The 12,890-nt window shown below is 43.2% G+C and overlaps 2 protein-coding genes across 3 annotated transcripts in view; one reads left to right on the forward strand and one right to left on the reverse strand.

Moving 5' to 3' along the window:
- Positions 1-7,154, forward strand: part of LOC139930922 (ubiquitin carboxyl-terminal hydrolase 22-like) — a 28,617-nt gene extending 21,463 nt beyond the window's left edge. For both annotated transcript variants that reach the window (XM_071924253.2, XM_071924254.2), the window contains 6 exons: positions 1,037-1,195; positions 2,320-2,446; positions 3,454-3,545; positions 4,073-4,135; positions 4,817-4,966; positions 5,069-7,154. In XM_071924253.2, the coding sequence (XP_071780354.1) occupies positions 1,037-1,195; positions 2,320-2,446; positions 3,454-3,545; positions 4,073-4,135; positions 4,817-4,966; positions 5,069-5,111 (634 nt within the window). In that variant the 3' untranslated portion in view covers positions 5,112-7,154. The remainder of the gene's footprint in view (positions 1-1,036; positions 1,196-2,319; positions 2,447-3,453; positions 3,546-4,072; positions 4,136-4,816; positions 4,967-5,068) is intronic.
- Positions 7,155-11,062: 3,908 nt separating this feature from the next.
- Positions 11,063-12,175, reverse strand: LOC139930923 (somatostatin receptor type 2-like). The gene has a single exon (XM_071924257.1). It carries the CDS (start codon positions 12,173-12,175, stop codon positions 11,063-11,065), a length of 1,113 nt encoding a protein of 370 aa, XP_071780358.1.
- Positions 12,176-12,890: the final 715 nt, after the last annotated feature.

Raw genomic sequence — 12,890 nt, forward strand, 5'->3', positions numbered from 1 at the left:
GCTAGTGAGCCAGTGGTTGTGTCCTCTTCTCTCCACTGCTCTTATTTAAAGGCCTGGTCCCTGCGGAGCTGCTGGGAGGGGGATTGTCTAGACAGCAACACAACCCAAGTGCTGCCTGCCTGCCCCCTAGAGCTGTCCTGTCACATTAACACTAGCACGCTGCACTGAACTGCAAAGCACCTCGCCCAGGCTACCAGGCAAGCCAAGCCAAGCTCAGTGTTACCTGCCTCCACAGTGTAAGGAGAGACTGCTGATGTAGCTAGCCCATCTAACTGTAATATGACAGGCTGTGTTGATACTTCAGCTTTAGCCTGTGAGGCCATCTTATGTATCATGGTCATTCCGACCAGTTTGGACCACTGCATCATCCGAAAACAAATTTGATGGTGAGTACAGGTGACCTATGGGTAAGGCATCAAAGAAAGGAGAATGGATTCCCTAAGGTTCCTTGAGCAAAAATGGCACCTAGGCTTATATTGGTGCCATGCTGCAGGGTTAGTTCTCCCACCACCACCACCACTCCCCGGCCCCCTGGCTTTAGTAGCCACCTGCTGGTACCACTGGGAACTACAGCACCATGACTCATCTAATCAATGTTGATAATGCATAAGAGCCCATCCCCTGTGTGTTTATGTTTGCGTATATGCATTCTGCATTGGAAGCCTCCATTTTCCCTGGACCGCAGTCCATCACAATCATCCGAGCGCAACACTACAAATTCCTTATGTAAAGCCAATTCTCTCTGATGTAACACTCCATTGAATTGCAAATGGGCCTGGAAGAACAGTGTGTATATTATGTGCATACGCACACTGCTTCTCTCACCAGGCTTAAACATAAACATGATCAGAATCCAGAAAGGCTGTGTGGATTTAAGCTTATGTATTACCACCTCTGTCATCATCCTTTCCTCATCACTGGTAATATATGACACACAAACCTGCACACACATCTACACACACACACACACGCACACTATTCTTTAAAATTCATAACCTTATTTAGAGATACCCTCCCTGTTCTCGCCTTTCTCTAGCGGGGTTTCCACGACGATAGATCCATTCTGGGATATCAGTCTGGACCTGCCTGGCTCGTCCACGCCTTTCTGGCCCCTCAGCCCCGGAGGCGACGGCAGCACGGTCAACGGAGAGAGCCACCTGTCAGGGTCCACCACGCTCACAGACTGCCTACGCAGGTACGACTTCAGCCTCAGTTGCCACAATCCAGACTGCCCTTTGCCTGGCTGTCAGTTTTTCTTTTTGTTTTTTTTTCTGTTATTGAAAAGGGTGTTTTATTTAGTTACATTTAACCAAACTGTGCTGTTCAGTGCTGGCGTACAATAGCATCGTTAGTTACAGAATTGTGTTAGTTAATAGTTCAAAAATGAATCATCTTAGCCGGCATTATAACATTTGGACAGGAAGGGAAGTACCGCCACCATCTGCCTGTCAGTTTCTTCTAATACATTATCCCTCTTCATTCCCTGTATCCCTCTCTCCACCTCTCCAACTTCATGAGTATCAAACCTCTCCACTTGTAGTCAAATTAATTCTATTCCTCCCTCCACCCTTACAAGGAGTCTCATATGCTGTCTGCTCAGGCACAACAACCCTATTATCCCTGGATCTCATCTTCTACCATCCCCAGGTTGGCAGAGCAGGTGTGACCTCTCATGCCTCTTCCTCTGCCTCTTCATGTTTGCAATCTCTTTTCCTCTTTCCTCTCCTCCTTATCTTATTTCACCCCCCCCTCTACCTAATTCCTTTTCCCCCGTGCCCTCGCTCTCTCCCTCTCGCATGCTTCTCATCCTCCCTCTCTCTTTCCCTCGCTTTCTTTCCTCCTGACTTTTTTTTTTTTTTACTGCAGCCCCTCACACACCCCTAGTTGCTGCAGCAAGTCTCTTAAAGGCACAGGACTGGTTGGTGCTGTTGCCGTGGTGATACAGGCGCTGGCATTACCAGCAGGGCTCTGGGTTGGGCGGACTGACTGACGGACAGACAGTGGCTGCACCAGCACTCAGCAGGCAGACTCACACTGTAGCCAGATGCACAGACCCGCAGATATCTTCAGATACCTTCATGTCACAGCAAATAGACTAGACAGGTGTGGTGGAGTGCAAAAGGCATGCTCAAAGGGCTTGAACAACATTACCAAAGAAATAGGTTTGTTGAACTGAGCTTGCCTCAAACCTTACATAAACATAACTATAAGATGTTTTCCTCTTTCTGTTTACACTTGTTCTTGGCTCTTTCTTGCCTTTATCTTCTCTGCTCCTGCATATCCTCTCCCTCTCTTTTCATTCCACTCTTCGCTCTGCAGGTTTACACGGCCCGAGCATCTAGGAAGCAGTGCCAAAATCAAATGCGGCGGTTGCCATAGTTACCAGGAGTCCACCAAACAGCTGACAATGAAGAAGCTCCCCATTGTAGCGTGTTTCCATCTCAAAGTGAGTCAGCCAGTGACAGCATGCTACCTATCCCCACTGACATTATAGTTCCATTATCTGCCAGTGAATGAGAATTTGATTATGAAAGATACATTTGGCTTTATATCATACACACATCCACTGTTATCAGTGGCGTCTCCCAACTTGCAGATAAAAAGGTAGCGTATAATAGTATAATAGGGCTGTGTGGCTAAAAAACAAAATCCCAGTATAGTTACTAGATGTTTTTCAATGATTATTAATCTCAATTATTTCAGGAACAAAATTTTTTAGTTCCTTTTATCACAATTAATATTCTATAACATATTGACTATTTTTGGCAGCAGTGGGCATTCTAAAGGAAATTAAATTAAATTGTTCAATATATCTGAATTCAACAATTATTGTAATAATTGTAATTATATCCGTATCATAATAGATAAATATATTGTGATATGTGATGATACATGATAAATTGTGTAGGCCTACATATGCTATTTAAATAGGATGGAAGCAAAGTTCAGGTTTTGCAGTGACTTCTGGTACTATGCTTGTGCGTAGGTGTGTGTCCATAATTCGCTTCAGTTGTTGGTGCAGAGGATTGTAGCCCATTCTCACCGTGTCCCAGGAGACCTAGGGATAGGATTTTAATGACCTGTACAGTCCTCCACTCCATGTTTTATTTATCATACAGTATTGGAAGCCTATAATCTATTTATGATATTCATAGGAACATGCTGCAAATGGATTGTCTTGGATCAATCCGCGCCTGTTAGTATCTTGTAATGACTGTCTAAATGTGTGGTTTACTGCCAGGGTCAGAAACATGCATTTCCACTTCTTGCTGGTAATCTTCTAATATTTTGTATGTGATAAGGAGATGGGTGATGATGATGCCTGTTATTTCTAAATATGTTTCTCCTCTCTTCCCCCATCCCCCACTTTGCACTCGCTCTCTCTCTCTTGCTCGCTGTTTTTCTACCCCTTCCCCCTCTCTCCTCTCATCCTCCCTCTCTGGCCATCTCCAGCGGTTTGAGCACTCTGCTAAACTGCGGAGGAAGATCACTACATATGTGTCCTTCCCTCTAGAGTTGGACATGACACCCTTCATGGCCTCCAGGTGAGCCTCCCCCAGCAGTGACTTTGTTTACCCAGCAGCCCCTCAGATTCTGTACCCATATGTTTAATTTGTACAACCAGTGCACACTTACTACATCCAGAGAGGAAAATAAAGATTTTCCTAAATATTCTGTAGTAGCTGCTCTACTAGGATATGGTTCTTAAATTTGAATGTGCACATACACATTTTGTACTCACAGTGTGCGCACAAGCACGCATCCATGCATCTATGCTCTTCACCAGCTTTACTAAATATACCCTATACATATTCCTTAGTGTCAGTAGAGCATGCAGCAGCAGTGCTGCCCCACCCCTGGCTGTAGCATCCATTCAGCTATGTTCAGAGAGAGACATCAATGGACTTGTACAGGCAGGGAAGCTTCCTGCTCTCATAGATAGGACGCTCCTGCCACCTAGTGGATTTGCATGATGCATTTAGCATTGTTTACACAGGCATGCAACATTACAAATGGTAATGTCTTGGTCATTATGTCTTTTGTTTTTTTCCCTCTATCCTTTCTCCCACAGTAAAGAGAGCAGAATGAATGGGCAGTATCAACAGACAGTTGATGTATTAAACAACGACAATAAGTAAGTACCTCGGGAAACCTCTATTATGGCAAACAAAAACTGATTTATTAAAGCTCCATTGTCAGCAATTGCACAGTAGCACTTTTGCCTGACATCACAGTAGAAATACCCTCCTTGATTAATTCTTTAATAATTGTTTTCACTCTAGCACAGCAGCACATGCTAATGACCTGAAGCATCCTGCTGTGACTTCCCCAAATTAAATCAATTTGAAGCCTATTAAAAGCTGCTTAGTTTTCTTCATCCATGGCACTTACAATAGCTTTTATTTTCCAGGACATTTACCAGGAATTTACTGTCTAAATAACACCGATAGCTTGCCCATGGTAAAGGCAAGAGTCCGGTATGCTCTATGTGTGTAGTCAGTGTGTGTATGCAGGGGCTGGCCTTCTCCATAAATCAAGGCACTCACTGGGAGAGTTTCTGCTTTCTTTAGTGTAATTGTGGGAAAAAAATGAAATAAATTAATGGAGTGCTGGATAAATTTCACCATACCATGCAGGTATATTGTTTTTTGTTTCCACCTTTTGTCGAGTTTGCATATGGTATTGGGCCATAGGTGTTTTCTTGTCGTATTGATCTATTGAACTGCTCGTCTCTTGCACATGCTTGCAGCCTTGTAGGCCTATTGCATTGTTTTGTAGATGCACCATTCACCCTCTTTATGTCTTGCGTTGACAGGTATTCCTTGTTTGCGGTGGTGAACCACCAAGGCACACTAGAGAGTGGCCACTACACCAGCTTCATCCGCCAGCACAAGGACCAGTGGTTCAAATGTGACGACGCCATAATCACCAAGGCCAGCATCAAGGATGTGCTGGATAGTGAAGGGTAAGGATGGAAACAAGACGGAGAAATGATCAATACTGCAAAGGATTGATGGTGCAGACATTACACTCTGAATCTAATCTTTTTGTTTTTTCTTTTTTTTAGGTATCTCTTATTCTACCACAAACAGTTCCTTGAGTACGAGTAGCCTTACCCAGTGACCGCTGACCACGGAGAACCACCGCAAGAGAGAGTCAAGGGACTGGGGACAGAGGACGAAACACAAACACACAAACCTACCTGAAACTCTCTGACTACCAGTCTGCTCCTCCCACTTGGGAGGTAGAGTTGACGAAAATAAACAAAGACGCGTGAAATCATGCAACCTTTAAAAAAAAAAAAAAAAAAAAAAAAAGCACTGAGCTACTTCTCGGCATCTACTTGACAAAACTGAATGGAGGAAGAGGAGGGAAGGAGGAAGAGTTAGGGATTGTCAGTTCCAGGCTTGGGCAGAGAGAAGAGGCCCCGCCCCTCACTCTCTCTCTCCCCCCCCTTCCTGCTGCAGGGGCAGAGTCTGAGCGTGACTGACAGTCATGTCGATTGGGCACATCTGGATTTTTATTGCAGTATTTTCATTTCCCCCCTTCCCCCCCCATTTCTCTCCCATGGTGCTCTCGTTTCAACTGACCAAGCATTTAACTTAGTCATGATGGAAGACAAACTGTTTGTTGTCATATGCATATGGAACTGAATGCAAAAAAAGTAAACTAAACAAAATCAACGTATTATAAACTTTGCAAGAACATTTTTTAAAGGTATGGTTATGATTCTTATCATTTGTGAATTTAGTTATGAAATACTGTATGAATCTAGTATACATCTATTTTTTAAGAGAAAAGAAAACATGGGAGAGCTTAGAGATGCTACCTATGCCAGTTGCCGGGGAAGCGCTGCCATGGAAACTAAACCGACTTGGACCTGAGTGTGCCCATGTTCCATTATTTTCTTTTGTTGATTGTTTTGTTTTTAAGTCTGGTTGAGGGCAGGGAATATCTATTTTTTTAGCAACTCTTTGAATTTTGAGTTTTGTTTACTGTTTTTTTTTTTTTGTTTTTTTTTTCAGTGTCCATGTTCTCATATTGTTTTTTTTTTTTTTTTGTTTTGTTTTTTTTTTGCAGTACAGTCATATGTCCCTTGCTGTCCTGGTACTGAAAAATGTTTTTGGGCGTATTATTCATTCATTCTTGTGGAATTGTTGGTATAATGATGGTGGTGATTAAATTGGCTCACCTTAGCTGTTGATAAATTGTATGTTGAATGTGAGCTATGGGTTTTTTAGGGCATTCTGAAGAAAACACTGAATACATTACCTTCAGAAAAGGTCCTGTATTTGTGAGAATGCTGTGGTCTTTCCTTATTGAACACCTTGAATGCTCAGTGCAAAGAGAAGCCCGCTTAACAACACCGCATGCGACAGGGCATAATCCCATAATCTTAAAATGTGTGAAAGATTGCCCTCAGTAATGCCTCGAGGCCTGCTGCCTATCTTTTTTTTTTTGTCTTAAGATTCCATTTATCATGATTTTTGTACTGTAGTTGGGGGTGGGAGGGCGATCGAGGGAGGTATTTAAGAGGGCAAAACAAATTGCACGTACATGGGCACTGTGCGGCCACAGCCCGGCTCTGAATCCATCAGTGTTATCTTCTCCATGGCAACTGTGTGGCTGGTGGAGACCAGTGTGGTTCGTGGTGTGTCTTGCCTCTGCAGTGCAGTAAACCCAGTGCTCTATTCAATCAGTATGCTGTCAAGTCAGACTTTAGGTAATACACATACACACCAGGGTGTTGTGGTCTATTTTGTTTGAATATCACTGATTGTGTATGTATAAAAATGGAAAAAACCTGAAAAAAAAAAAAAGTTATTCACTCATGTATAAGATGAGGGGCCCTGACCTATCACAAACTAATGCCACATAAATGCCGCAACCCCTGGTTGTTTAGCTGCTCTGTAACTGAAAACAAACATGCATATCCTCTGGTCTGCTGCAGAACCTCTTGAACCCTGAGCCAGAGGGAAATGGTGGGGTTGGGACAGTAAAATCACAGACTTGTGGAATGGTCGCACCAAGGCTTTGATGTATCATGGAGCAGATAAGGCCACCCAAGGACATTCAGGGACGCAGCTGAAACGAAAAGGAAGAGGAGAGCTTCATTGTCCGTTTCAGTGATTAAACTCAGAACAAAACTGGAATGTGTTTGCACTGTCTTTTCTCTAGTTCACATCCTTCCCTTGACCGTGACTGATTAAGCCCATATAGCTGCCAGAATTAATGTTCTATAGTGTATCTGACCTCCACTAACTCCATGCGTGCTTCTTAAATCTGTCTGCTTGAAAGAAAAGGACTTAAACTGTGAAGGTATTCTCATTGCAGAACCAGTCAAAAGAAAGGCAGTAGGGCCTTGTTTTTACTGAGGGTTGGTAGACTGAGCACAGTGGCTCTTTCTCAGCAATATCCTGCTGCACACTGGCATAGATAGACATTTTCACTTCCGGGCTGCCCACTACAATTCAGTGTTGTATTTTTGGCCACAGAGCAGCAGTAGTTATGTCTTTCATTGTGGTGCCACTCTGTGGTCAAACCAGGAAGCACAGTGAGGACTGAAAAGGAAGATCAAACCACCTACTTAGCAGTATGAGGAGGTCTCCTTTATGCGGGTATGTCAGTGCATATCAGCCAGAAATTAATATGGTAAAGGAAAATACAGAGACGTTTTAACAAAATTGCAATGAAGGAGCTACACATTACAAAATGTCTTCATAATTGGGACTTTTCACAATTTAATTTCACGATCAAAAAATACACAATTTTATGCTCGATAATACACCATATTGGATGTCTTGTTATAATATGTTCCATCTTTCTTTCCACAGCAGTTAGCTGACATGCATTTTACCTGCCATGTTACATGTGACCAGCTTGACCTTATATATTTGTGATTTGTAATGACTTGTAATTGTTCTGAAAAGAATGGTAAAGTGGAAATGCTAAATATATGACAATATTTTCTTAAATCTTGGCAAATTAATGTAAACATATCAACATTAATTAAACAGCTTTTTAATCAATTAATTGGCTTGTTATTTAAAGATTTCCTTTTGGCAGAAATAGCTTTCCATATGGAGTGGCACTCTGCAATACTGCACCAAGAGATGACTTGCTGTATGCCGCTTATTCTTTACTTAGTTTCAGCACAACTATACACGATACCACAAACTTGGTGTTTTAGTGTCATTTAGAAAAGGGATTGGAGGAACACACATGAGAATGCAATGTATTTTAATGGACAGGCAAAGTGTTTCTAAGGAAACAGCAAAAATATTAATAATGGTGAGGGAATTTACCTTTACAAAACCATGTACACAATAAAAGTGATAGCCGTTGGGCAATTAAAATAAAGCTCATATAATAGGAAAAACACACACTAATGCAATAAAATAATCAAACACCAAGTAGAAAGTCAGCGATGTAATCTTGATTAAGCAATACAGCTATTTTTAAAAAAGCTACAACTGTCATATTTGTAATCAAGGACTTTGCCAGAACAATTTGCAACAATTCTACAATAGCTGGATGGTAAAGTGCATGTTCAGCCTGCGTTCATTAACAGTAAACAATGGCATTGCCCTATTCTCTGTAAAATTTGCTACTGTGAGTAAAGCAAGAGGTTTGGTTAGCTCTGGCTTAAATTTCACTCTGCACATTAACACCAAAATATACACTTTAGTTAGGCTAAATGTAAATGAGGTGTTTGGGTTCACAGCTCGGTGGACGGTGGTCTTGATACATCCTGTCAGTGTTTTCTTTTTTGCTTCAGAAGTCTGAGCAATACCTACATTCATAATTCATGTCCAGAGAGGTTGCCTCTCTATTATTATTATTATTATTATTATTATTATTATTATTACGGTGCTAATGAATGTTTCCAGGGGACCAAGTCTCCTGGTCACTGTTGCTATGGAAATATAGGTCACTGGAGGTGTGCCACGTCTTCCACTGGTTTTGTGTAATAAGATGTTACAGCCCAGGTAACACATTCAGCAATACTGCCGAGGCAGAGATTGGATATGGAATTAGATCAGTCATGGCTGAGCGCTCACCATGTGCGCTCACTCCTGGTGGATTCTGAACTGAGACTCCATGCAGTGTTATAATGTACATATTCAGAAGAACATGCCTAGAGTGGCTCCGTCAGATTCCTTGCTTGCCTTGAATGTTTTTATTAGCAACAGTCACACATATTGTATGTCGCATTTTTGCAGGAGGCTGGCTATGTCGAGATCTAACTGTATAATTACCCACACACACACACACAGATATGGTCTGAGGGCGCTGCCGGGGTTCATAGCACATTAATCATAATCTCTATCACTGGCTTTGGCATATATTTGAATGAACCTGCACATTTAGGGTAAAGGTCTATCAACTTGTACAGATAGTCAACCAACTACTACTACTATAAGACAGGGAGCCACACAGGACGGCAGGGTGAGTTGTGGAGTACAGTGATGACGATAACTAGAAGGAACACCAGAGCCCCTTGGGGATCAGTGTTCTAGCCCTTCTCAAATTCACGTCTCTCGGACAGCTGGGGACAAAGCCCGAGCTTGAAATCTGGCCTCCCAATCGCAGGGACACAGCGGTCTGTGTGTCACCAGGTGACCTTTGACCTCTGACACACGGTACAGCCCTGGGGAGGCGGATATGAAACAGGAATGAGCTCATCATTTGTCAAATATTCTGTTTTATGTCCTCAGGTGACACAAAAACATGATGCTGAGCCATAACTCAGCATATGCTTGGCTATTGAATTAGTTTTGCAGCCTAGCATTTTTTGGATTATAGCAGTTAAGAGTTTCTGTAACAGCTGCAAACAATGACAGCAACATTGTTGGATATGAATATGTTAAATAACTATAGTGCTAAATTTACAGCCATGACATACAGTACTCAACAGAATCAACCAGCAGGAGTAGGTATACAGTAACATTACTGTCTATAATACTACTTAACTTAGAAGAGCAACCACAATATTTTAAAAATGATTACCTAAAGTAGTATAAGTAATATCTATACACTCTAGCAGCAGTTTGGTTAGAGTTTGGCTCGGTATATTGGCCAAGCCAGTACCATTAAAGTAATATAATTATTCATGTAACTATGTTGAAGTGGGAATAAAGTCATACAGGACTAAATATTACACTTTAAAGTGTAGACACTGATTGAACAATGTTATTCACATTTGTATCACAAATAAAACTGTACAGTGCTCACACGAGAAATGAGACTGCTGTACTGCAGAACACACTAATTCATTGAACTGATATTCATTACATTATGTGACTGAGAAAATCATCACTGGTTTATAAATACATTTCAGAGGTTCAAAACAGAGCGTCCCACACAGCTATCTACAGTGAAACCACTCAGCAAAACAACCTGTGAATGAGGCGGGAGCAAAAATACAGAAATGATAAGGTTGCCAACTGTATCTGCAGGATGTTATTGTTTTACAGCACATGAGCACACAGTTATGATATTATTTCTACATAATACAGAACTATGGAAACTTAGCACATGACCTCTGCTGTAAAGGAAAGTGTGTATGTAGTCCTGGGTCTCCAGGGAAAATCCATGTCGCCTAGGGGAACATGTAGATGTGAGTGTCCTTTCACCGTTCGCCTTCCCTCAGTGTCAATACACTGTGGATAATCAGTGCAGCTTTCAACGGAAATACAGCACAGAGCAAACACATTTGTATGAACTTATGATTATGTTACAATGGATTTGTTTACAGCCAGGGAAACCCAACAATGTGTCACTGTGTGAAAATAAAGGCAGAGAGGAACAGCGCAGTTTGACATTTTTTCAATTTTTAATTTCTATCGGGCCTTTGTCCTCCTTAATAAAGTGACATGTTCTTCTTTGAATTCCTTGTTTGATATTTAATAAGTGTTTTGTCTCCTCTGATGTGACTTCATAGAGGTTGATAGTTGACAGATGACCATTTCCAATTTCAGAGAGAAGGCTGCGTGAGTGTGTGTGTGTGTGTGTGTTTGTGTGTGTATGTGTGTATCTCTGCCTGTCCATCACCTTTCTCTCAGATGCTGGTCTGCAGGTCCCCATTGAGCAGAGTACTTTGGGTCTCCGTGGGATCATTCATCATGCGAGACTTATCCTGCCGGCTATCGCTGCGCTCGATCTCGTCCAGCCCGCCCACCTTCTTCAGGCACAGAACATTCTGGAAGCTCTTCTTGAAGTTCTCCGACAGGAAGGCGTAGAGGATGGGGTTGGCGCAGCTGTTGGCGTAGCCCAGCACCACCACAAAAGCAAAGGTGCTCCTCAGGATGGGAGTGGTGCTGATGGTGCCCGTCACCGAAGTGACGTTGAAGACGTAGAAAGGCAGCCAGCAGAAGACGAACACCGCCACCACGATGGACACCATGCGAGTCACCTTCCTCTCCGAGCGCTTCCTCTTGGTGGAGCTGACGCGGATGCCTGAGGACTTCACCTTGATAATGATGAGCAAGTAGCAAAGGCAGATCACCATGAGGGGCAGGAAGAAGCCCAGGACGAAGGTGTAGAACATGAACGCCGTGTAGTAGGCCTCTTGAGGCTCAGGCCACACGATGGTGCAAAAGCAGCCGTCGTGCTTCGTGATCACGCCGCTGTAGATGACGATGGGCAGGTTGACCAGCAATGACACGCCCCACACCGCCAGGTTGATCGTCTTGGCCGTGCGCGGCTTGCGCCACTTGGTGGACTTGATGGGGTGCACCACGGCCAGGTAGCGGTCGACGCTCATGACCGTCAGGCAGAAGATGGAGGTGAACTGGTTGAGGGAGTCCACGGTCATCACCACCCGGCAGAGCACGGGACCGAACGGCCAGTGCACCAGCGCCAACTGGATGGCGATGAACGGCAGGCCGAGCATGAAGAGCACGTCGGCCACCGCCAGGTTGAGGATGTAGATGTTGGTGACGGTCTTCATCTTTGCGTAGCGCAGGATGACGTAGATGACGAGGGCGTTTCCGCAGAGTCCCACGGTGCACACGAGGAAGTACATGCAGGTGATGACCACCGTACTGGTCCTGTTGAAGCTGTGGTCGGTGTAGTTCCCGCGGACGCTCGACTCGTTGCCCTGCATGAAGCTGTCGTACATGAGGGGCTCCGACAGGTTTGGGGGCGATGATGGGAAGATCCAGGAGTCCATGATGCCTCAGTCTCTCTGTCTCTGGCACTCAAAAACATGGATTATGGCATCCCACCTGCACACATGAAATATGTCAGTATAGCACAATGTGAATTACTTCTATTACTTCTCAAAACAGATGTGAGTTACCTTTATAATGCTGCCTGTTATGGTCTAGCTGACTTGAGAATACCATAAAAAAAATTCTCCAGTCGATTTTGTGCTTTGTAGAAGACTGACATCCATGGTCACCATCTTCTCTAGATATTGGATTGGATCGCTCCTCCTTCCTCTGTTCAGCTGAGAGACCGCTTACTCATGGATGTTAGTGTGTTGACTCAATTGATCTGAATGTCATGAGTGCCCATCACATGTACTTTTGCAATAAAAACATGCCCATGGCTGACGAGATACAACACCATAATCTCTGTCCAGTAATAACTGCGTGTTATCAACCTTAGCATAAAGCTTTTCTTTTTAATGCTTTGATATATATTTACTCATGGCCTTTCGTAACATGGGAAGGCTCTTTTATAATCCTTATGGCCAGTGGTTATGTGGGAGATTTTATGTTTTTTTTTATGAGTAGCTGCCACTGACCCTATTTCTTGAGAACAGACCAGAGTGATGGTGTGTGTGATGACAGAACTCCTCACCAGTCCCTCCAGATTTGACTATATCACAGCTTAAATAGTGCGTTGTACCTGTGGCCAGAGCTTGGTCAGATCCTGTAAAC

This window comes from Centroberyx gerrardi, chromosome 7 (assembly GCF_048128805.1).
Source record: "Centroberyx gerrardi isolate f3 chromosome 7, fCenGer3.hap1.cur.20231027, whole genome shotgun sequence".
Lineage (NCBI taxonomy): Eukaryota > Metazoa > Chordata > Actinopteri > Beryciformes > Berycidae > Centroberyx > Centroberyx gerrardi.